Here is a 24,093-nt window from a genome sequence, read left to right on the forward strand (position 1 = left end):
CCTCGCCGAAGCGCTCCTGGTTGGGCGGGAACATGTCCACGTTCTTGGCCACCAGCAGGGCCTGCTGCGCCGCGGTGGTGTCGCGGACGGTGTCTGTAGAGAGGCGGCGCGGGCGAGTCATGGCGGGACGGCACCCTCCAGGGCTCGCCCAGACACTACTTGGGGATCCCCGGCCCAGCCCACAGGAGGTGCTGCTGAGTAACTGAAGGTCGTACGTCCCGGAGTCCCCCCACACGGGCGGGGCACCCCGAGACTTCCCCTCGGCCACTCACATGGCCAGGACCACAGCAGCCCCAGGAGAACCTGGGCCTGGGACCGGTGCCCAACCTGGGTGGCTCAGGTGGGGCGGCGCACAGCCCAGGGCCCGCACACCTACCCACGAAGTTCTTCCAGGAGAAGGGGTTGTCCTCCTGCTTCCAGGACTCGGGCCAGGCCATGAGCACCGTGTTGTGCTTCATGCCACCCAGGCCGGCCGACTGGATGAGGTGGGACATGCCATCGCGGAGGCTGGAAGACACCACCAGCTGGCAGAAGCCCTTGGTCTTCTCAGTGCTCATCAGGGCCCGGATGTTCTGCGGGAGAAGGGTGCATGGGTGCAGGGCGGAGTGGCCGGGAGCGCACACCTGCACCCCCGCCATGAGGCACCCCCAATGCCACCTCAGCGGGAAGGAAGTCTAACAGCGTGTGTGCACACATGCATGCGTGTGCATGCATGTGGGAGAGGAGTGAGACTAGGGCCCATCTGATGCTGCGTGCAGGGGACAGGAAGGCAGGCCTGGACACACGCCAAGTGGACTGACCCGCCATGTCACTCGGACACTGAGACCATGTCTGTATACCTGGTAGGCTGGAAACTGACCGAACGGTTCTCCCAAGAAGGGCCATGGCGCCCCACGGGAGTCCAGGAACAGAGCGCCACACAGGCATTGCACACACCCTCAGAAACCAGTACCACGTGCAAGGGCAGTGTCCCCAGCAGCCGGAAGACTGGACACGTGACCAGGGACCCTACTCACCAAGTCCACAGTGTGAGTGGTTTCTCCAGCCGCCCGCCCTCCAGCCCTGCGTGTCTGGGCTCCTGGTGCCCTTTGAGTGGAGCCTTGGGCACAGGTGTGGCCTCAGGCCATGCCCCTTGCAGGATGCCCTGCTGGGTCTCAGACATGCCCAGAATGCACAACCTGCTGTATCTCTCCCCGACCTACCATTGCATATAGAATCACCGGAGTCTGACATCTCATGGGACTGTGGGCAGAGGAATCTGGCCCAGGATAAAACCCTGAGTCCCACTGGCATCGGCCCCAGACACTTAAAGTGTGAGGCCTGGGGCTCTGAGCCGGGAGACATGACAGAAGACAGGGCTGTGGGGTGGTGCCGTGGCTGTGTTCTATGCAAGAGGCAGATGAGAAGCTTGGGGCTAGAGGCTGCCATGGCAAGTCACACGGTGACGCCAGGAAGAGACGCCCACACCCTGTGACCTCACTTGGAAGCGGTGTCTGTGTAGACCTGACCCAGGTAGGAATACTGTGATTAGTTGTGATGGCCAGAGACCATCCCAGATATCGAGGTGGCCCTGAATCCAATGATAGGCATCCCGAGAGGACAAAAGCAGGGACAGACTTGAGACAGAGAGGAGGAGGCCACGTGAGGATGGAGGCCACATGAGGACAGAAGCAGAGGAAGGGCGATGAGGCCACAGGCCTGGACGCCTGGAGCTCCAGGACTTGCTGGAGCCAAGGCAGCAGGAAGGACCCGCCCCTGGGGCCTCTGGAGGGAGTATGACCAGCAACCACGATCAGGCCCCCGTTCTCCAGCACGAGGGAGTTGCCATCCACAGCTGTGAGCCACCAGCTGTCACAGCAGCCCCGAGACGCTCAGAGATCCAGAGCCACCAGTGGCCTGCCTACCCCGCTGTGATCCCAGCTGATGACACCCATGTCCCAGTTCACCCCTGGGCTCTCCCAGCCCCTCATACATGTTTCCAAAACAAAACCCAACTCCCTCCCCAGTCCCTCGGTTCCTCCTGGGGCAGCTCCCGCCTTTTCTCCGCTCTGGACTCCTCCACCGTCTGCCCAGGGTACATGGGAACTGGTGTCCAGCCAGCAGATGGGCTCCTCTCTGAGGTTTCTGCTGATGCCAGGACTGGCCTGAACACAGTGCCCCGAGGGGGACCCAGCAGAGACTCTGAGAGGGGAGGCTGGCTGGAAGTGAGGTGAGGGGTGGACAGCAGCTGGGTGGGAAAGAAGGGGCAGTGCCTGTGCTAGGGGCCACGTGGGCAGAGGCCACACTTCACACCCCCAACGTGGCTACAGCTCATCCCCGGAACCACCAGCCATACGGGGCCCACTGCCCCTGCTCCTGTCTGGCCAGAGACCAAAGCCCAGAGAAAGATGTGCTCGCCCACCACAGCCAGGTCAGGGCGGCTGCCTGAGGGCTGCAGGCCACACAGCGCAAGCTCTGACAGGGTGGCTTCCCAACGCTACAGTGTCCAGGAGCTGGAGCTGGGCCTGGAGTCCCTGGCCTGTGGAGTCCCAAGAGGTTCGCTGCCCTGGTCTGGTGGGAACACGGTGCGGTTTGGGCACCATTGGCTGGGCCTCAGTTGGCACGAGTCCCCGATGAGCTGGAAGGCCATGGCAGGCCTCTGTGCCAACGGGCCTCCCCTGGGGGAGGAGCGCCTACACCCATGGCCGGGACGCTCACTGCCACGCCATGAGCCCCACCGAGGGCACCGACGGCCCTCCTGAAGCCTGCCTGGCAGCCAACTCCAAGGACCACATTCCCACAGACATCTATGGCGTGGGCGTGTGGTCCCAAACCTTTCCACTTCTCCAGCAACCACAACTGAAGGAGACACGGCTCTACACGCATGACAGCCCAGACACTGCCTAAGGGAACAGGCCTGAGGGAGCGGCCAGGTCCACAGCTGCTCCTGCCTCTGAGACGAAGTCAGCATGAGTTCCGGTGAGGCTCATGCCTTTCCACACCGAACAGGAGCAAACACACTCAGCTCCAGCTGCATTGGGACCTGCTCCTGGTACAGGTGCCGTCAAATACACCACGGCCAAACACATCCCAAATTAAAGGATCACCCGACTGCAAGTTGGACTTGCACGTGAGCAAGAGAAAGTTCATGGCGGTTCTTCCTGAGACGGCAAAGGAAGACATGGCAGAGCCCGGCTAAGAGCCCCACCATCCCCAACAGTCACACGAATCCCTTCCCCACCCCATTATGTGCAGCACGGACACACGCTCACACGTGCGGCCAGGACAGACAGCAGGCTTAGTTCAGACCCTTGGAGTTCACGCTTCAGGGAGGTGCTAGCCCTGGAATCTCTTCTAAGAGCACAGTGGCCTGGAAAAGGACACGTGGAGGTAACATGCCCCAGGACACTGGCCACAAGTAGACACAGAGATCCTGCTATGCACCAGAATCAGGGCACCATGAGATAAAGACTAGGGAGCATCATGGAGATGACACACCCCAGGGCAGCAGTGTCAGGGGACAAGGACCACGGAAAAGCACAGCATGGAATCAACACCACGGACCACCCTGCTCAGCCCACCCCAGGACCCCACCCCACTGGGCCCCACCTCACACACCTCCTCGGCCTGCTGTGCTTCTGCGTGCTTGTCCAGGTAGGTGCCCTCCAGCACCGAGCCCACGATGGTCAGGCCTTTGCCGGCCTTTAGCTGGGATGTGAAGGACAGCAGACGGGGGTGCTTCACACACTGCTCAGCGTCCAGGTTCAGCATCACCAGCACCTGAGGCCTGCGGGACAGGGGAAGCAGCAGTGCCCGTGGCCAGGTGAGATTGGGGAGACGGGAGAGACAGACAGGCGAGGCAGAAGAGACGGCAGGACAGGTGTGACAGGTGCGATGGGACAGACAAGCAGGACAGGTAAGACAGACAGGTGGATCAGGAGAGATAGGCAGGACAGGTGAGAAAGAAAGAGGGGAGACAGGAGAGGCAGGTGAGGAAACATAGGTAAGAGAGGAGAGAAGGGTGAGGCAGGTGATACAGGTGAAACAGGTGATAGAGGAAAGACAGGAGAGATCAGTGAGACAGGAGAGAGGAGAAACAAGAGAGACAAGCCAGCCCGCCCCAGGACCCCATCCCCCATTAGGTCCTGTCCCCAGACCCCGTCGGTGAGACAGGAGAGACAGGTGAGATGGGAGATGTAAAACAAACAGATGCTACAGGTAATACAGGTAACACAGGTCAGACAGGTGACACAGGTGGGACAGGTGGAATGGGTCAGGCAGGTGACACAGGTGAGACAGGTTAGACGGGTCAAGCAGGTGACACAGGCGGGACAGGTGAAATGGGTCAGTCAAGTGACACAGGTGGGACAGGTGAGATGGGTGAGATAGGTGAGACAGGTAAAACAGGTGGGACGGGCCAGGCAGGTGACACAGATGAGACGAGTCAGATGACACAGGTGGGACAGGTGAGTTGGGTCAAGCAGGTGACACAAGTGGGACAGGTGAGACAGATCAGGTGACACAGGTGGGACAGGTGACACAGGGAGGATAGGTGAGGCAGGTGAGACAGGTCAGGCAGGTGACACAGGTGAGATGGGTCGGATAGGTGACACAGGTAGGATGGGTAAAATGGGTCAAGCAGGTGATACAGGCGGGACAGTTGAGATGGGTCAGCCAGATGACATAGGCGGGACAGGTGAGATGGGTGAGACAGGTAAAAAAGGCGGAACAGGTGGGACGGGTCAGGCAGATGACACAGGCAGATAGGTGAGACAAGTCAGGCAGATGACACAGGCAGGACAGGTGGGATGGGTCAGGCAGGTGACAGGCAGGACAGGTGGAATGGGCCAGGCAAGTGACACAGGTGAATCGACAGGAAGAATCCGCAAGTCAGGTGGACCAAGTGACACAAGCAAGACAGTGGCCCGTGCCTGGTACCCACAGGGGAGACAGGGGCTTCTTTGTGGGGAACCCTCCCTCAGAGAAGCCCTCCCCCAGGGCTGTAACCCCTCCCCCCAGGGCTCTAAGTCTTCCCCACAGGGCTGTGACTCCTCCCCACAGTAGAGATACTCGTCCTGCTCTGAGGCCACAGCCCTCCCCCAACCTCAGGACCTCTCTGCATGGACGGCAAGAAGCCCACAGCCAGTGTGGCCCCCAGACAGGTGGACGCCCTGCTCTAGTCTGGCTCAGGCCCTGCGCCCACTGGTGTGGTGCTCACCTCCAGTTCTTGGTGTGGGGAGGGCCGTGCTCCACACGCAGCAGGGCATAGCGGGCGGCATTCAGCGACAGGCCCCGGATGCCATCACCCCACTCCTTCTCGGCCCTGGGCGAAGGGTGGGGGCTCGACCAGTGGCACACAGGGACACCAGTGCCCGCCCATGGGGACCCCCCACCAGTGTCTCCCAGCAACTCAATGTGGGTTTCTGCTGCAGGGATAGAGGAAGCGTGGGAGGAGGGGTGGACGGGGCTCTGGGTGGGATGGGAGGGTGTCGGCGGGGCCACCACTGGGACCGTTAGGGCCATGGGGACGGAGGACGTGGGGCTCTGCAGATGTAGCAGTCAGGGCAGAGCTGCCCCAGAGCCCGTCCTCTGTGGTGCCACCAGTGGGCAGACCCCAGCCCTGTCGGCCCCACTGCTGGGAAAGGGCAGGAGAGGCCTTCCTGCTCGGAGGCCACGTCTCCCTCCATGGGAGTCAGAGTGGTAGACGGCATCCCCAGGAAAAGCCCCAGTGCCCATGACCCTGAACAGGAAGGAAGCCCTTTCCAAGAGCCCACGTCCGGCATCGATGGCACAGGACAAGCAGCCCACAGAAAAGCAGGGGCCGGTGCACAAAGGGCCCTGGAAGGGCGATTGTGGTGCCATGTGGACAGCTGTGTGGCCCAATCTGCAGCCTGGCCGGTCCCACAGAACACGGAAGACAGAATGGGCCATGAGACCAGCGCAGACCATATGCCGGGGTGGAAACCCCATCCCAGGAGCTCAGGCACATCAACCTGGCTGCACACGGGAGCGAGGCCTGGGCTTGGCTCACCCAGAGGGCGCTGCCTGTTGTGGGAGGGGGTGAGCTGGTGCGCCAGGGCGGGACCCTCCAACCACGACACCCAGATCCCAGGGAAGCTTGCGCATGGAGTGGGACAAGAGGGGCCGGCTCACCCACGGTACTCGATGTACTTGTAGATGCAGCCGGCGACGAGCATGGCACAGAGGGCGTAGTACCAGGAGCAGATGAACATCAGTGCCAGGCACAGGCTCATGCCCAGGAAGGACAGGGTCCTGCAGATGGGCAGGGCAGGCGCTGGCCTGAGCCACACGTGCACCCGGCCCCGAGCCACACGCGTGCACGTGTCCCAAGGTGCAGGGACAGGGCCAGGCTTGTGCTACTCGACACAGAAGGATCCTGGGGTCCTTGGGCACAGACAGCGGCCTCACTGCCCCGAGACCCCACCAGGGCTTACCAGTGGTAGTACTTGAAGCGCGGGCGCCAGTTGGGGGTGCGCAGCAGCGTCTGCACGGCACACGCCAGGTTTACGAACAGGTAGCACATGAGGAAGAACCTGCAGGGTGGGTCAGGACCAGGATTGCCCGGGCCGTGAGGTGGCCGACCCTGCCCAAGCTTGACTCACCTCACGGTGAGGCCTCGTTGCCCCCACCCCCATGTCGCCTCCCTCCCCCGCTGCCTCTGTGTCCCCATCCCACGCTGCCCCCATGTCCCCTCTCCCCCCCCTGAGCCTCACATAGACAGGATGGGGGCCACGCTGTCCAGAGAGGCAATGAGGATGCCAGTCTCGCAGATCAGGACCGTCAGCAGCAGTGCCCACGTGGGCTCCCCATTGGCTTTCCCGTGGCCGAACACCTGTGGGGGGGTGGGGGAGGGTGAGGGCAGAGGCCGGGCAGGTGGGGATGGGAAAAGGCCCTCCCGGCCCCAGGGAGAAGCCACGTGTGAGTCAGGCCCACCCGACAGCATGTCTCGAGGATGCCGAGTGCTGGCAGGCGGAAGCGCCATCCAGCCAGGCCAGGAAACTCCAGCCCAGAGGTATGTCTGGCCCCGGCCGTGCCCCTGACCTGTGTGGCCCCAGACTACCACCAACTGCCTGTTTTCTCAGCCACACTGGACCAGCATCTCCGGCACTCCCAGTCCCTCGACCCCTGCAACGGCCTGCTCAGCGGGCCACGTGCACTTTCCGGAACCCAAGGGCCCTGCGTGCCTGCCTTCTCCCCAGGCCCTGCTGGGGCAGACAAGGGGCAACCACCCCACCTTCCAAGCAGCACCTCGCACGCCAGCGGCCAGTGCATCCTGAGGCCACAGGCTGGCCATGGGGGCTCCCAGCACAACTTTCCCACAGCTGCCCCACCCGGTAACCAGAGGGAGAGCCTTGCGTGAGGGCTCCAGGTGCAGCACGTGGCAGGGGCTGGACAGGCACCTGTCCAAGCTTCAGATGGCCCTGCTGCCTGGTCCCGGGGGGAATAACTGCCCATCACAGAGAAAGACGTGGCAGGGGGGGAAAGGAGAGTATGTATGGGCAAGGACCCTGGCGGGAACACAGGGGGTAGCCAGGATCCAAGAGGCAATGGCGCCTGACAGGCACTCCTAGGACTAGCCCGAGTGCAGAGAGACCCACAGGCCGGAGGTTGAGGGCTGCATCTGCCCACCACACCCTTGCGCCCAGCCCAGTGGCCCGCAGGGCCAGGTGACTGCCACGGGGCCTGAGTAGGGACGTGCATCCTGTGGCCAGCACTGCAGTTGTCACTGGGAGCAGGGCCTGGGGCACCTCCCAGACCCTCACCTCTGGGCTCCCTCCCCCAGGGGAGGCGGCCCCAAGCCATGGGCGCAGGCGCTGGAGCTCACCTGTAGGAAGGGCACGATGCCGTCGCGGGCGATGGCCTGCAGCAGGCGGGGCGCCCCCGTGAGGCTCTGCAGGCCAGCGCCACAGGTGGAGAAGAAGGAGCCGATGACAATCACCCAGGGGGACGGCCAGGCCAGCATGCCGATGACCAGGTTCCCCTGCAGGGCCTCCCCATACCTGTGGGTGGGCAGGTGGTCAGCTCAGCCTTCAAAACGGCCACAATGCCACATGCATGTCTCCTGCCACAATGGATGCCTCAGAAAGAGGATGGGGCCTGGTCTCTAGCCCCATGGGGCCAGAGGGTCCCCTGCAGTCCACCCGGCTGGGCCGGCACCCTCTGCAGGGGCTGCAGAGCAGGAGGGGCCGTGCTGCTCTCAGGAACAGGGAAGACACCCGACCTTGGTCCCTCCCGCAGACAGGCTGTCAGGGACCACTCGGAGCCCCGGGGCCTCAGGCAGGCAGACCCCCAAGGGCACAGGGTCCACAACCCCTTCCTGGGGCTCCTACCACTCCAGTGGGCAGCAGGGCTGGTGGCCTCCTAGAGCTCTCACTCGCCGTCTGTACCCCACAGTCTCCCCTGCACCCCCAGCTCCCAATGGCTCCTGGCTGTCCTGAGCGGTCCCCAGCCTCCAGTCCTAGCTCTCAGATGCTTCAGACCCACATGGGGAGCTGCCCATGCTGCCCCACGTGACTGAAGCCCCGGGCAATGTGACCTCAACACTCAAGACACCCTGGGGACCCCCACACACATAGCCCGAAGGAACTGCAGGCAAAACGTACTTGTCACGCAGGACCACGCCCTCGATGCAGGCCCCAAACAACACGATGCAAGACAGATCCGCCGTGGTCAAGGAAGGGTGCATCCACACCGCAGGTTGGGCGGCAGATATGCTGGTGGCAGGGCCCCGCTCCAGGTGGGCAGGACCAGCCGTGCCCAACTCGTCCCGGGTGTTGTCCCCCCACCCCAGGGTGCACCCCCAGGTTCCATGTAGCCCAAAAGAATGGGGGCTTGGGGGATCAGGACATGAACAACCTGAGGCTCGACTGCAAGGGACAGCAAGGGACACTTGCTGTGGGGACCGAGCTCAGCTGGGAGAAAAGGGCTCCTGGGACTCAGAAACCAGTGCTGGCAGGACACAACCCGTCACGTGACATATGCCACACCTGAGGCTGTACGTCAACGCCGCATGCGAGGGCACTGTCCCATGTGCTCTACATGTAACATATCATGCGACCGATGGTGAGGGAAGCCAGGGTCCTGAGTCATGTTTTATTTGAGTCACCTGGTGGCTCTAGCCCCCACTGAGGGAGGATGATGTGGTCAGAGCCACCAGGACCAGAAGCCCCCTGTGGGCGGCCCTGACTAGAGGGGCTCTTCCCCCGGCAGAGGCGGATGCGCCCCAACCCTCCAAGGATACAAATGAAGGACGTGGTGGCAATGGCCAGGATGGTCCCCGTGGGGATGGACTTCTGGGCATCCTTGAGGTCCCCGGACCGGTTCGAGCCTGCCATGATGCCTGCAAGACAAAGGGCCCCGTCATCGCAGCCAGGACACACCTCCAGGACCTGCCCCAGGCACAGTCACACGAGGCCTCTGCTGCCGGCGCTGGGCGTGATCTTGGGGCCACGTCTGCAAGGCCAGGGTCCTGTGCATGAGCCTCGCCCCTCCTGCTCGAGTCAGTCAGGAGACGGCATCCAACCCAACCCTTGGGTCCAGCCTGGATCTAGGGATCCTGGGGGTGTGACCCAAGGCCACCAGAGCCCGGCTGCACCAGCCAGCTGACCTGTAGCCTCCACTCTCACAGGGCATCTACACCACCCTCGTACTCAAGGCTCCTACCCGGGGCAGGGAGACCAGTTCCAGCCAGCTCAGAGAGGCCTGTGGGGGCTTGCATGACGCCTCCTGTGAGCCCAACGGAGGCACCCATGTGCTAGGGCCACATGGACCCACACCTCAGACAGACACGCCTGGAGCCACAGAGGTCCTGCCCTGCGTCCCCTGTACCCGGCACTCTGGACGGCTGGGGGAGGCTAGGTGGGCACAGGGAAAAGCCTCATGGGCCTGGCCCGCGGGTACAGAGAAACCTCCGAGTGAGCCCCCACTCCCCTGCTCCCAAGCATTAGGCTTCAGGACAGACTGAGAAAAAGCCTAGGAGGCGGCAGCCCCGGGAGTAGATGTGGGTGAGGACTGGAGGGGCAGCGCCAGGGCCCTTGGGGGGGTGTGCACCCGGGTGTGTGCACAGATGAGCATCCGGGAGTGGACAGGGTGGGGGCATGAACTAGGGCTTCTACCCCTCGGAAGAGCGAGGCCACTCTTTGGTGACGACGCAAGGGCCGAGGCTCCTGGCCTTTGGCCTCTCTCAGAGGCTGCCACTGGGCATCTCCTAACAGACCGAGACCAGAGCCAAGAAAGACAGAGGAGAGACAGAGGGAGAGAGAGACAGACACAGAGAGAGAGGAGACACAGAGACTGACAGAGGAAGACAGAGATGAAGAGACAGAGAGAGAGGAGAGACAGAGCCAAGAGAGAATGTGAGATGGAGAGACAGAGATAGACACAGAGAGAGGGGAGACACAAAGACTGAGAGACAGAGTGAGAGCAAGAGAGTGAGGGGAAGGGAGAGACGAAAACAGAGGGAGAGTCTGAGAAACAGAGACACAGACAGAGACACACAAAGGGAGAAGACACAGAGAGGAGAGACTAAGAGACCAGGAGAAACAGGGAGAGACATGAGACAGTGGGAGAGACTGACAGAGAAAGAGGTGGGATGAGCCAAGGGCGGCAGGAGCCACGGCTCACCGGTCACAGAGGGGAAGTAGATGCCGACCAGCAGCGTGAAGCAGGTCACAATGTCCGTGAGCACGTAGGGCAGCGTGCTGGTGCGGCTTTCATCCGGCGCAGGCACCGAGGGCACGCCCTTCCTCTCCACGAACGCCCCTTTGTCTGCGTATGCACTCCACAGGTTATCTGTGGGCGGAGAACAGGCCAGCGGGGAGACGTCCTCATGGGATCCTGGCACCCTCCGTCGGTTCCTGCTGTGGGCCCCACATCCTGGCAGATGCCAGCGGCAGCTGAGGTAAAGGCCACGGGCTTGCCCTCTCCCTCCCTACTTCACACTCAATGGGACACCAGGCACGAGAATGTGCCCCTGAGAAAACCACCTGGCTGGACCTAGGCAGGGGAGACCTCAGCGCCCAGGAAACACCACGTTCCCAACACACATGCCCCCACAACATGGCCTGCGGTTCGGGGAGCAGGTCCTGTCTGGAAAGACCCTGCCCTGAAGCTTTCAGCCTGTCCTTGGGGGGTCCCCAACGATGCTCCCAGCAGGAAAGACGTATGGTGGAAACCCTGGGTGCTACCCGCTCACTATTCCCCGTGTTGACACAGCAGCTGCCCTGCACGTGGCTACGGAGTCATGGGAATGAATTGACATCAAGGTAGTCAGCCTGCTGGAGGTCTTCTCCACACTGGCTTCCACAGCTCGGAGAGGGCAGCTGCAGAGGGTCATGCAGGCCAGGGGCAGCACTGGGAGGGGCAGCCCAGCCTCAGGCTGGCTGGGTAGGACCCTGCAGACTCGGCCAGGCAGAAGGGGCCAGACCCTGGGAGTGGCCTTGGCGACTGTGCCCACGGGGGCCGGCCCCAGCCGGGACGTGGGCACCTACCCAGGAGGACGCCACTGGCCACGCCCGGGATGCCCTGGATCTCGGTGAGGTTGTTCTGGGTGAAGTACTCATCACAGGCGGCGCCAGGCTGAGAGCTGTTGCAGAAGAGGCCCCAGAGCGCTGTGGCGGCCGAGCCGTTGTGGGCATCCAGCACCTTGGTGCAGGTGTCAAAGCCGCGCCGGGACAGCGTGCGGTTCCCGAGGAGACAGACCCTGGGTGGGACATGTGCCACGCTGCCTTAGAAAGGACGTCAGGCTGCTCCCGCCCAGCGGCGCGAGCCCCGGACCCCATGGGCCTCTGACCCTGACTCCTCCCAAGTCGGGGACACGCTAGGAACCAGACCTGTGTGGACCCTGCAGGCCCTTCCTGTGGTACAGGAGACCCCACATTTCAGCCAACCCTAGTCCAAACGCATCAGAAGGAAAATTCTAGAAGGAAACCGTTCCTGAACCTTTCCTGTGAGTGGCATGATGAAGTCTCACAGGTTTCCCCCTCCCCCTCCACACTGTTTGCTCCCACGTGAGGTGCTAGGAGCCACTAGGGGTGGGGTCAGCTTGGCTTGGGTTCCTCTGCTTGGGTCAAGTTGCCTTCACTTCACGTAATGACGGCCCCACAGAGCCAGGCCGAGCCCAGGTTATGTACTAGACTTTCCGACAGGTGTGCATGTCTGGGGAGAGGCATGCCCTAGGGCTAGACCATCTGAGGTTCCAGGCGCCCACTGGGGTCTTGGAATGCACCCCAAGGATAAGTGGGGCTGCCTTTCCTACAGAAGGCTCATGTGGCATAGGGCTACCCCTCCCATTTGGGGCCCAGACAAGGCTCTTCCCTCTTGGGTAGACAAAACGCTGGACCATGGGGGCTCGGCCCCACCTGCCCCCTGGAGCACCACAGCCAGGAACCCCTCAGGGAGCTGGGCTAACCCAGCTCCCACCTCCTATTCCAAAGGCAGGAGGAGACGAGCGCCCACCTGGAGGCCTCTGAGAGGTGGAATGGACATGGCAGCCCACCCCCAAGACGCTCCACTGCCTGGCCATCCTGGGGGCCTCCCCAGTACCTGCAGACCCCAGAGGTGCCCAGACCCAGCTACAAGGGCACTGTGGCAGCACCACGCCGGGTTAGGTTTCGCATAGTCCCTGGGAGAAGCCCTCGGGAGCCTAGGCCTGGGCCAGGGAGGGGGCAGAGCCCATGAGACCCCCCATGGTTCAGTGGCCCCAGCGATGAACAGCCCCGCGATGGCCCCAGGAACTCACGGGATGTCAGGGGGGTCAAAGGCAGACTTGATGACACCGGCATAGATGGCCAGGATGGACAGCACGACACAGGCCAGGAAGACCAGGGCCAACTTGTTGACGTACTTGACGCCCACGAAGACCACCAGGGCCATGAGCAGCAGCGTGCCCGTGCCATATACGCGCATGTTATGCAGCAGGGCCACCGCCTCGCCGGTCGTGTCCGCCTGGAAGATGGCTGCGCTGGGCGAGATGTAGGTCTGCAGGTGACACGGTCAGGCGTCACTCACCACGTCCCGGCCCGGCCTGCCCACGAGCCCCATGCCACCCAAGGGCTTCCTCCCACCAGGCACCAGGGACCTGGACGCGCCACACAGCTCTGGCGCAGGCCATGCCGCCCCAGAGGGGATACGCTGTCCGACTGGGAGCTGGGGCCACACAGCAAAGCAGATCATCCCAGGGAACCACTGTGTCAAGCCAAATGCCTTCTGCTGGGAGTTGTGGCATGGATGCAACCAGTCCGGCAGGACCTCCGGGCAGACCCAGGGCTGACCATGCCTGCCATGCGCACACCGTGTCAAGACAGTGGTTACCAACTCCCTCAGACGAGGACAGAACTGGGGGACTCACAACAAGGCTGGGAGCACAATGCCCACCGCCCACTAAAGAAGACCCAGAGGGCACTGACGCCCAGGCAGGAGAGGCAGCTGGACCTGTCAGGGCCGGGGCTCGCGTGTGGGTGAGATGGAAAGACTGCGGGATGAGAGCTGGAGATTCGGGTGGAGCAGGTGTCAAGCCTGACCCCACTGAAGATTTCCAGAACCTTCTCAGGCCATGTGGCTAGCTCCATCAACTCAGGGGCCAGAAACTAGATCTGGCAGGGGAGGTGGAGGCAGGAAGACGAGGGACGGGGGCTCAGGCAGGTGTCCCTGTGGCCTTGCAGAGGCACGGCATGTGCAGACAGAACGCCACTGGGGGAGGGGTGCCTGTCCGCATAGGGACTGTAGAACTCAGGTGGTGGTGCTCTGTCGTGCTCAAGTGGCAGGAACGTGTGGCGCACCAAGCCGGACTTGTCTGGAAGGATGACACCTGGCTGCACCCTGTATATGACCGACTGCTTAAGGGCACAGGCCAGTCAAGCAAGACACAGGTAGGGGCTGGTGCCTGGGCCGAGGGCAGAGGTCTGGCCCTGCCTCTTAGAACTGTTCAGATGTGGGGGCCACACAGCCACCCTGGGACAGCGTCCACCGAGATGCACCAGGCCTAACCACTCAGGGCTGCGAGGGCATCTGGAGGGGGACACACGTCACTGCTGAGTGGATGCTGGCCACGGGCCAAAGCCGTGGAGACGAATGCGCCAGCCCTAGAGGGCGATGGGAGTGGGAGGCGGGAGGGGGTGTTCAGGGCAAGTCAGGCAGCTTGGGGCGCTGTAGGCACAGGGCTGGGCGGAACCCTGGCGGCCTGTGCAGACCCGGAGCAGGAGGAACAGGCCAAGGCAGCACACGTACCAGGAAGATCTCAATGGTCCCCAGGATGTACATGGCCCCCGCGAACGTCGTGCCCAGGTAGAAGCAGAGGCCGACAGCACCGCCAAACTCGGGCCCCAGGGACCGCGAAATCATGTAGTAGGAGCCACCGGCTGCAGACACAGAATCACCACCAAGGAGCACAGGTCAGGGTGCCAGTCGCCATGCACTCACGTTCTGGAGGTCATATGGCACGGGTGAATGCCAAGGACAGCCTGAATTGGTGCTGGGGACGCGGCGGCCACACACCCGCCCACCCGCCTGCGCGAGATGGCAACCCTCCTGCTCTGCACAACGTGGTTCGCTCTCTTAGAGAAGCTGCTTTCACGAGGACACCCAGGCTGGAAGGTGCGAAATCCTGAGCAGCCCCCACAGCCAGGTCTGCGTTTCTGATGTCACACCCAACCCTGATCTGCTAACTTGTTTTTAAAAAAGGCAGAGAACCTGGGGCTGCTGGAGGCTGTGTGCACTGTCCACAACACACTAAAGACCCTCTCCGCACAGTTGACACCCCCAACCCTGCAGTCAGTCCAATGACTGGGCTGCACTGGGCATGGCTGGCATGCCAGGGCAGACAAGCCCGACTGGAGACCCCCGTGCCTGTGCAGCATGAGTGGGCAACAACTTCCAGCTGGGCTCGGCCCACAGGTCTCTCCCTGACACAGTCACGAGGACACGGAGACTGGTGTCCCGGCAGCCGTGAAGACCCACTGCGTGACCCCTCACACACTCCCTCAGCCGGAGGAAGACACCTTCCCTGCCACATGAGCCTGGGCCACACGGTGTTGCTGCACCCGGCTTGGCTGGAAGCTCGGAGGCGGCTAAAGCTTGGGCCCGTTGATGCCTACACAGGACACACAGCCTGTGGACACACAGGACAGTGTTCTGTCCTGTACCTTTTCACGTGAGACCAATGTCCAAAGAACTCAGCTCACGGCACAAACTGGGCCATAGGTGCCACAGTCAAGGGCCCTCCTCTGCCCCCTGCTGCCCCAGCATAGGCAGGCATAAGATGGGGGAGAGAAACAGCGTGACGGCACGAGCTCTGACACCAGGAAGCCCGCAGAGGCAGACGAGCCTCGCCCGCTGCCCCAGTGACCGCCACAGAAGGGTCTTCTGAAGGCCACGAGGTAAGCACCTACCTGGGACCACACCGTTGGTCGCGATGGCACTCATGGAGATGGCCGTCAGCATGGTCTGCGAGAAGACAGGCCGTGTGTCAGGACTGTGTCCCCAAGGGCCTGCTGGTGACAGACAGGCCAACGGGGCACAGGTCTGTGGCCTGGCTCCCCACAGGCACCCTATGCCCAGCTCTCATCTCAAAGGAGGGGCCGACGGACCAGAGCCGGGTGGCTTGAGGGCCCAGGCCTGGGCATCTGGGGTGACCTATAAGCTGTGCTCCCAAGGCCACTGGAAAACTGACTCAGGACACCGGCAGACCCCACAGGCTCTGTCTAGGTGCCCGCGTGGGGCACAAGGGGGCTCTCTAGATGTCCACCTCCCCAGGGAGCCCAAGAGACCTTTGGGTATGTGCCTCCCCAGGGGCACAAGGGACCCTTGGATACCTGCCTCCCCGGGGACACAAGGGGCCGTCAGGTACCCATGTCCCATGGGCACTACTGAGCTCCCAGAGAGGGTCTCAGGCCAGCCCTGCCTCCCATTGCCCCCTCTGCTCAACAAGGCTGTGAGGGCACCAGAAAGTCCTTGGCAGCCACACGGGAGGGATGAGCTAGCCTAGAGGACAGGTGGGTGGGAGGCCAGATCTGGGGTCAAAGGGGACCCCGCTCATCCGCGGTTTGGACTTCTCCCAGACAGAAGATCCAGGTGACCACGGGTAACAAAACACCTGAACTCCACTCCCTCATGGGAACGAAGGGAAGGTGAGGAACTGGCGGGGAGGGACTCCTGGGAGCAGACAAGGACACCCCGGAGGCCGGCAGGTCCGGCAACACAGGGGGTCCACGGAGCTGAGGCTGTCACCGGCCCACAACCCTGTCTCTATGTTGAGGACTCCTGAAAATGCCCGAGGTCCTTCCAAACTGGAGGTGATCCTGTCAAAACAGGACCCTTCGGTGAGTGGCACGCCCCACCCCCAGAGCCCTGGCCACGGATGCTGCCATGTGACATTGGCTGGATGCCAGAATCCACCAGGCAGACCATGGAGCCAGAGTTGGCCCAGCGTGACGCCCACATTCCCTGTACTTGTGCCCGGTCCCTCTTGGGGTGGTGTCTAAGCAGGCAAGCCTGGGGCTAAGGCAATGGCCCCGAGAGTCCCTGCAGGGACACTCACACAGGTGCAGCACATGGACACGATGAGGAGGGACTCCAGGACGCCAGCCGCCCCCACGATCCATGTCAGGCGCAGGAACAGGATGACACCCAGGATATTCTGCAGGCAGGGCAGGTACACACCGATGAAGGTGCCCATGCGCGGGGTCTGCAGGGAACACATGTGTCAGGGCGGGGCCTTAGCAAAAACAGAGATACCCAGCCTGCCAGAGGCTTGGAGATGAGGAGTGGAGCGAGATGGCAGCCGGGGAGACCGCGAGAAGTCATGGCCCTGCCTCACCCCACAGGGGAACCTGCCCAGCTGGAGAAGCAATGGAGGCCATGACAGACGCTCACGGGGCAGTTCAGGAGCCTCAGACCTACCCGTGGACCAGAGACACCCAGGCAGCGGGGGGGTGGAGGGCAGAGGAGGAGAGCGTGGCCCAGAGCCATGGTATAATGCCGTCACCCTGCTGGTGGATTCACCCACCTGACTGCAAAGATCAGTGCCATTCTGCCCCCCAGAGACAGAGGAAGCCCACCCTGACTGCAAGCAGCTGCAGGAGAGGCAGAAACACACTGTAGTCCTCAAAGACCCCCCCACGCTGAGCAGGGGGCAGGGGTATGACCAGGTGTCCGTCAGCAACTAGGCCAGCCACACGGCACACGTGTCACCACAGGATGTGATGGCCAAAGACCCGGGCACATGTGTCTTCATCAGAGGACGGTACGGGCCAAGGGCCTAGGCCTACACCTCTGCTCCATTCTGCCCTGTCCCACCTGTGAGCAGGAGCTCACAGCTTGGACCCCAGACAACAGCCAGCATAGCAGCTACTGACAAGGAATAGGCTTGAGGTTTTGAGGACACAAGAGGCTAAAGAGAGTCCCTCAATACAAGATGTTGTTTTGACAGGAAAAACCTCAAATTTAGGGCAATACGAGAAAATAGGAAAGGATTTGCTCCGAAGACATTTCCTGCAAATGATGCCACAGGCTGTTTGGGCCAAGGACTGCCAGCAGGGGCTGGGAGGTCATGGTCTGAGGCTAGAGGGGCCGCAGAGGAAAACTGGGGGGGCGCAGGGTACGGGGGAGGCCGTGGGGGCTGCAGGCCAAGGCTGGGGATCTGCCATTGGGTCTCCACAGGCCAGCAGCCCCAGTGACAGACTGCAGCCGACGGGGCCGAGGGAAGGCACACTCTGTGCCACACCGTGACGAACGTGGAACAGCTTCCCAGGAGCGACAGGGACCCCAGGACTCGGGAAAATCACTCATGGAGGGCAGCCCAGAGTGGGCCAGCTCTGGCTCTGACTGCCTGGGTGCCGGGGTTCCCTGGGCCTTGGGAGAGGCATGTCCAGGGAGTGGCTTGCAGCTGGCTTCTCACGCCAGGCCTGGGACAAGAGGTAGAGGCAGGCCTAGGAAGAGGCCAGCTGCTGGCCCTGCCTGCCCACGAAATCCGGACATGCTGTGTTCTTGGTGCAAATGCTGGTGTGTCAGGGGCTGGTGTTGCCACGGGATAGGCGAGGAACAAGCCTCAGGACATTTTAACAGATGAGAGTAAGAACAGCCAGCCCCAAGGACCTCACAGCCAGTGTCAGATAACTTGACAGACGGCAGCCGACACCCCTCCAAGCATGGGGTTCCCACGGGCTGAGCCTCAGAGCCATGCAGCGTGCTAGGCAGGCAAGAGGCTGGCCCTCTGCCTGCAGCTGGGCCTAAGTCCTCCTGAAAGGGCCGGCCTGAGCATCTGCTCACTCCCAGAAGGTAGCTTGTAGGGCAGACCTGACCAGAGACAGGTGGAGGGCTGGGGTGCCTGTGCCTTGGAAAGCACCTTCATGGGAAGCACATTTGCAGGAAACGCATGCCAATCCCTGGGGACAAGCTTCTGGGCCCCTCTCGCCCCAGGGACCCAGCCACAGTCCCCTACATGAGGCAGCATGTTCCTTCCCAGCCGAAACCCACCGTTACATGACAGTGGCCCTGGCCCCGCCACTGACCGAAACCCAGGCTGTGTTAGTCAGGGGCGCCTATACTGTGTACCCAAGGGACAGAGGCCGGAGAGCTGCCTTGGGGGGTGACGTCACTGGGGCGGCCCTGGGGAGCCTCTGGACTGGGCTGTTCTGGGTCCTGACCCAAGGTGTGCTGTGCAGATCCATCTACCTGACGTCTACCCACAGCTCAACACCAAGTGCATGGGAGGACTGGAGTGCTTTCTATGGTGTCTCGAGGAAGGCTGGGGCACACCGGGCACTCCGGGCAGCTGGGGCATAGGCGAGGGTCGGCACGTGTGGCTGGTCTTGGCAGTGCTTGTGCTGAGCTGAGGCTGAGGGTCAGTTCTGGGTCCCTCTACCAGGTCCTCCGAGAAAGCATCTGCTTCCTGGAGCAGCCTGACCTCCTGCTGGGCACAAGCTCCAGCAGACAGACGGATGGACAGTCAGATGAACAGATAGATGGATAAGAAGAGAGAAGGACAGAGGGATGAACAGATGGACAAATAGGTTGGCAAAAGGAAGACAGGCCATGTGTGACCACTGACAGGGAAGGTCCGTGGGCTCCTGAGTTTTGGGACCAGGGCAAGCTTCCGCAAGCCACAAGGCAGCATCCGGCCTGTGTGACACCCCAGAAACCTGACCTGTGGTAGACCCACCACTGCGACAGCCAACCCACAGCATTCATGTGCGGTGGTAGCCTCCCCTGTGGACAGGCCGCAAAGGTCCCAGCAGGGAACCCAGGAGAAGGTCCTGAGATGTGACCTCTGTCACAGGAAGACAGTCAGGGCAGGGCTGGACTGCAGGGTCCTGGCAGGACTGGACCCTACCCTGAAGGGCCAGCCGTGTCCCTGGCTAAGTTGCCTCTTGTCGCCCCGAACCCAGAGTGATGCGTCTCACAAACAGAAACCCAACATCTCAAGTCTCCCAGAAATGCAGGGTTAGGCCTGCTTGCTTGCGGGAGAAGGAGGGAACGAGAAAGATGTCTGATACCCCGCGGCCCACTTCCTGACAGCGATGTGGGTCAAGGTCAGTGGGCAGCTGGACCTGGCCCAGGAGGGCGCCCTGAAGCAAGCCTGGATGCAGGTGCAGGGCAGACCCAGGGGGGGGCGGGAGGGAGCCAGCCGAGGGATGCCTGTTGGTGGCTGCTGGCGCATGGAGGCTCAGCCTTGCCTCCACCAGGCAGGGGCCCCCCTGGAGCTTGGGCTCTGTGCCTCCCTCCCCGCTTCCCTTTCACCACGCCCCCCGCCCCCCACCGCTACCCAGCATTGCAAATCCCGCCCTGAAGGAAACAGGGATAGGGTTCTAGGGCTGGAGAGTCAGGAAAACAACAAGGGAATAGAAAATCATGAAAGACTGGAAGCCAAGGATACCCTTAGCTGTCTGCAGAGGGAAGAGGAAAACTCGAAACACGATTTGCATCGAGACAGCAGGGTGGGGGAGGGAGATGCAGACGTGGCCCTGCTGCCTCAGGCGGGGGCAGGCTGGCCAGCCTGCACGTTTCCTTGGGTGGATTCCTGTTTGATTTTAAGGCAACACACACGTACCTGCAAGAAAGTGGGGAGCGGTAAGTAGGAACAAGGCCTCCACGGCGCTCCCTGAGGAAGGGTGCCGACCACTGGCCTGGGCGCTCGCTTGCACATGGGATTCCTCCCACAGCAGGCCTGGGGCCCTTTCACCTGGGAGCAGGAGGCCCGTCTCAAGTCCCAACCGGCGGCGCTCGGGTCCACAGCCCCAGAGCCGCCACAGCACCACAGCCAGACCCTCCCTTGGGTTACCACAGTGCCATTCACACCCTGCTCTTTCAAAAAAATCTCCCCAGGAAACATCATTCTCGGCCAGGCTTGGTGACTCAGCCCGTAGTCCCAGGCTTTGGGAGGCCGAGGGGAGTGGGCTGCCTGAGCCCGCGGGTTCAAGACCTGCCTGGGCAACTTGGCGAGACCTCATCTCTACAATAAATCAAAAAATCAGATGGGCATGGAAGCACATGCCTGTAGTTCCAGCTACGTGGAAGGCTGAGGCGAAGGATCGCCGGAGCCCAGCAGGTCGAGGCTGCGGTGGCCGGGAGCGGCCACTGCTCTACAGTCTGGGTGACAGAGTGAGACTCCAACTCAAAAAAAAAAAGGAAACATCATTCTCCAAGACACTCACTGCAGCCACTCGTGTCCTAGGACAGATCCCTGGAAACAAACCCCCAAGAGATGAAGTGCCAGGATCTAGCTCCTGTGGGAGCCCTGGGCCCACGCCCCCTCTCGGGAAGAATGCCAACCCAGCCTCCCTGGTTCTCTGCACTGGGCCTCCCCGGCCCTCTGAGTGCTCCCTGGTCATCTGTGCTCGTCCCCCTCCTCCACACCCTGCCTCCCTGCCCCTCTGTGCCCCGCCAGTCAACCATTCGTGCCTGGCCTCCTGGCCATCTGTGCCCAGCACCCACCTCCCAACAGGCTTCCTCTGAGAAGGAGCAGGGCCCCTTGCAGGATGAACAGGACACCACAGGCTCCCCTCTCAAGGACGAAACCCGACCACCACCTGGGCACAGGCTCCAGGGGTGTCGTGTTTCCCTGGACGTGGGAGGGAGGACAGAGCATGGACCCAAGAGAGCTGGTGCCACTGCCCTTGTGGGAAGAAAAGGCAGTCTGTGACCCTGAGCCCGAGACAAGGAGCCCGCCCTGGCTGATGCTGCTGTGTCACAGCAAGGGCCAGGCTGCACGTGGCCATGGGCCGGGGCGGGAGGTGGGGGACAGGTGGGGCAGGACGGGATGGTACCTTGACCTCGCGCCTTCGGCTCTCCTCGTCCTCCTCATGTTCCACCACGCCCTGGCTCAGGTTGGTGTAGTTGGCCAGCTTGTTGAGCAGCGAGGACACCATGGGGTTGCTGTCCATCTCCTCCTGTCAGCCGAGGACGCCAGTCTCAGGTCAGCCGGGCACCCGACCCCCATGTGCCGAGGTCCCAGAGCCCTGCGGACACCTGCCCACTCTCAAGCTCTGACCTGGCCCCGGCACACGGGGATCTGACATGATCCAGTAGGTCCAGACACCTGTGTGGGGCTGGGCGCCCGACGGGCCTGGGTCTGAGGCAGGGACTCAAGCTGTGCCAGACGGGACCACCCACCAGGGAGGGCCAGGCTCCCGAGATGCCCAGGACCCCACAGTCCCGAGGGGCTCCCTCAGGCTGGCACCTCAGGCCCGGGAGGCCCTCAGGAAGCAGCACTGCCGAGGGCCACACCTCACATAGGTGCAGGACTGGGCTCCCTCGGTGGCCATCAGGATGGGACAGCCCCAGTTCCTCCCAGCACGGCATCCGGGCTGGAGGGAGCCCACCTTGGCCCTTGGTTCCTGCCAGCCCAGAACACAAAAGCCACCGCCTGACTCCTCCTGATAGAAGCAGTCACCTCAAACAGCGCCATGTTCTTTCCTTCAAAGAAGCTCTCCCTCTCCACCTCCATGCCACCAATGAAGGGACTGTTTTCTCGGGGAAAGCCATCGCCTGTTGAGGGAAAAGCAGCTCGGGGTCAATGCAGAAGGGACCAGAAAAAGGAGCCAAGGGCCACACGGGCACAGGGGCATCACCCTGGGTCCTCAGCAAAGTGCGACACCTGATTGTCACAAACTCCTTCCTCCCCTGCATCCATGTCCCAAAGATGGTCACGTGTGCTCCCAGCACACACACTGACTGACTCTCATGCAGTAGGCAGTGGCACGAGGCAGGCACCCAGAGGCACCATGGGACTGCACGTCCTCCTGGCTTTGAAAGTTGCTCACTCTAGCCGGGCATGGTGGCACATGCCTGTGGTTCCAGCTACTTGGAAGGCTGAGGCGGGAGGATCGCCTGAGCCCCGCAGGGTGAGGCTGTGGTGGCCGTGAGCGTGCCACTGCCCTCCAGCCTCAGTGACAGTGAGACTCCAACTCAAAAAAAAAAAAAAAGAAAAAAGAAAAAAAAAATTGCTCACTCCATGGAGCACTGGTAAAATCCCACTTTCCAGGTGTCGGCTGAGTCTCCTAGCCCCACTGCCGCAGCCACCAGCTTTTAGGGAAGCAGGTTTCTCGCTCTGTTCCTGGTGAGGATGCCGACGGCCCCAAGAGCAGGCACTGGCCTCTCAGCTGCACGAACTCCTGCACCCCCTCCCAAGGGCGGGTGGCCGCCCGGTGACTGTCAGCAGGGCTGAGGCCCCTCGGCTCTGAGAACCACCAGCGGCTACTGCCCAGGGCAGCACATGGCACCATCATCCTTCCCTGGTGACACGGAACACACGTGTCCGGGCTTGAATGCCTGTGTCCCCTCCAGGACTCAGGTATCAGGCCCTAGTGGCCGTGGGAGGTAGTGAGGGGGCAGGGCTTACGGGAAGGCTGAGGCCCAAGGCTATTCCCCTGCAGCCTGGTCGGCATCTGCATCGAAGGGCCCCTGCCATGTCAGCCTCCCACCCATCTGTGCCTGGGAGGTCTGCCCAACACCCGGAGCACAGCCCCTCACACCCAGCGTGGGGCCCACATGCTCCCAGGCATACCTGGCCTGCCCTCCACGCGGGCCTGCGGGCTCCCCCAGCTCCCGCTCTGCACGGGGCAAGATGGTGAAGGGACAGATGAACGGCCCCACGCAGGTGCCAGGAGGAGCAGGCAGGAAGGCAGGCGACAAGGCTGGCAGTAGGTGCAGCCTGGGCCTTCTCTGCGTGGCACCTGTCGGGCACCACTGCCTGAGCTGCCCATCAGCCGCTGCCATGTGCCCGCCTGGGAGCCTCAAGCACCTTTGCAGGAACCGCCCCAGGATGGGAAGGCCAAGGAGGCCTGTCCTGGCAGCCGCACCCGTGGGGGCCGTGGAGAGGCACAGCCCCGCACAGCACCCCCGCCTGCCCCACCCACCCTGGGTGCAGCTGCCTACCTCCGCGCCACTCACCCGAGGCCTTTGGGCACCTCCCCGGCAGGTCCCAATGGCGCCACTGCCAGGACACATGGCACCTGCAGCTACAGCAGGTCCCACCCCCTTCTGGAAAGCTGCACACCTGCAGCTCAGCTTGGTGGGCTGCAGAGAGAATGAGGTGGCGGCCCTGCACATAGGCTTGGTGGCACGCACCTACAGCGCACAGCCAAACTCACTCAGCCCACCCCGCGCTTCACAGCACTGCACACCCGCCTGGCTGGCCGCAAAGGGCGCGAAGCCCCAACAAGCACACGTGGGCCCTGCCCCAGAGACACAGAGACAGTGCCAGGGCCACCCGCTGTGTGTCTGTAAAAGTGCAGTGGGCACTTGGGCAGACCCCGATCCACAGGCCACAGGGCCAGGACCTCGCTCCCAGAACATGGGTCCAACACCAGGGTGGGCACGGAACTGGAGGCACCCTGGTGAGCACGAGGGCTCCATCTCCCCACAGGCGTGCACAGAGCACACACGTCACCATGCACATCCACATATACACATGTGCGCTCATGACCTCCCAGCACCCAGGCCTCGGTTCCTGAGCACCAATGGAAGTTGCCTGTGGACAACCCAGGGCCCCAAGAGACAGTTCCTGGTAGGGGCAGGGGAAGGATGCCGGGGGGATGGACGTGTCCCAGAGTGACATGCTGTGTGGACAGGCAGGGCGGGCGCTAATCACACTGACCA

At 62.4% G+C, this 24,093-nt stretch overlaps 1 protein-coding gene across 1 annotated transcript in view; it reads right to left on the minus strand.

Annotated features, from left to right (window-relative positions):
- SLC12A7 (solute carrier family 12 member 7) overlaps positions 1 to 24,093 on the minus strand; it is a 41,236-nt gene that overhangs the window by 12,076 nt on the left and 5,067 nt on the right. Inside the window, exons 4-21 of the mRNA XM_021712884.1 lie at positions 21,887 to 21,999; positions 21,261 to 21,383; positions 16,535 to 16,681; positions 15,387 to 15,441; positions 14,227 to 14,357; positions 12,740 to 12,978; positions 11,490 to 11,701; positions 10,624 to 10,791; positions 9,242 to 9,340; positions 8,604 to 8,661; positions 7,826 to 8,000; positions 6,714 to 6,832; positions 6,435 to 6,533; positions 6,133 to 6,252; positions 5,198 to 5,302; positions 3,598 to 3,766; positions 377 to 572; positions 2 to 93 (exon numbers count right to left, since the gene is read on the minus strand). Of these exons, the coding sequence (XP_021568559.1) occupies positions 2 to 93; positions 377 to 572; positions 3,598 to 3,766; positions 5,198 to 5,302; positions 6,133 to 6,252; positions 6,435 to 6,533; positions 6,714 to 6,832; positions 7,826 to 8,000; positions 8,604 to 8,661; positions 9,242 to 9,340; positions 10,624 to 10,791; positions 11,490 to 11,701; positions 12,740 to 12,978; positions 14,227 to 14,357; positions 15,387 to 15,441; positions 16,535 to 16,681; positions 21,261 to 21,383; positions 21,887 to 21,999 (2,420 nt within the window). The remainder of the gene's footprint in view (position 1; positions 94 to 376; positions 573 to 3,597; positions 3,767 to 5,197; positions 5,303 to 6,132; positions 6,253 to 6,434; positions 6,534 to 6,713; positions 6,833 to 7,825; positions 8,001 to 8,603; positions 8,662 to 9,241; positions 9,341 to 10,623; positions 10,792 to 11,489; positions 11,702 to 12,739; positions 12,979 to 14,226; positions 14,358 to 15,386; positions 15,442 to 16,534; positions 16,682 to 21,260; positions 21,384 to 21,886; positions 22,000 to 24,093) is intronic.

This window comes from Carlito syrichta, unplaced genomic scaffold (assembly GCF_000164805.1).
Source record: "Carlito syrichta isolate Samal-C Ts95f unplaced genomic scaffold, Tarsius_syrichta-2.0.1 Scaffold303679, whole genome shotgun sequence".
In the NCBI taxonomy this organism is placed as follows: Eukaryota; Metazoa; Chordata; class Mammalia; order Primates; family Tarsiidae; genus Carlito; species Carlito syrichta.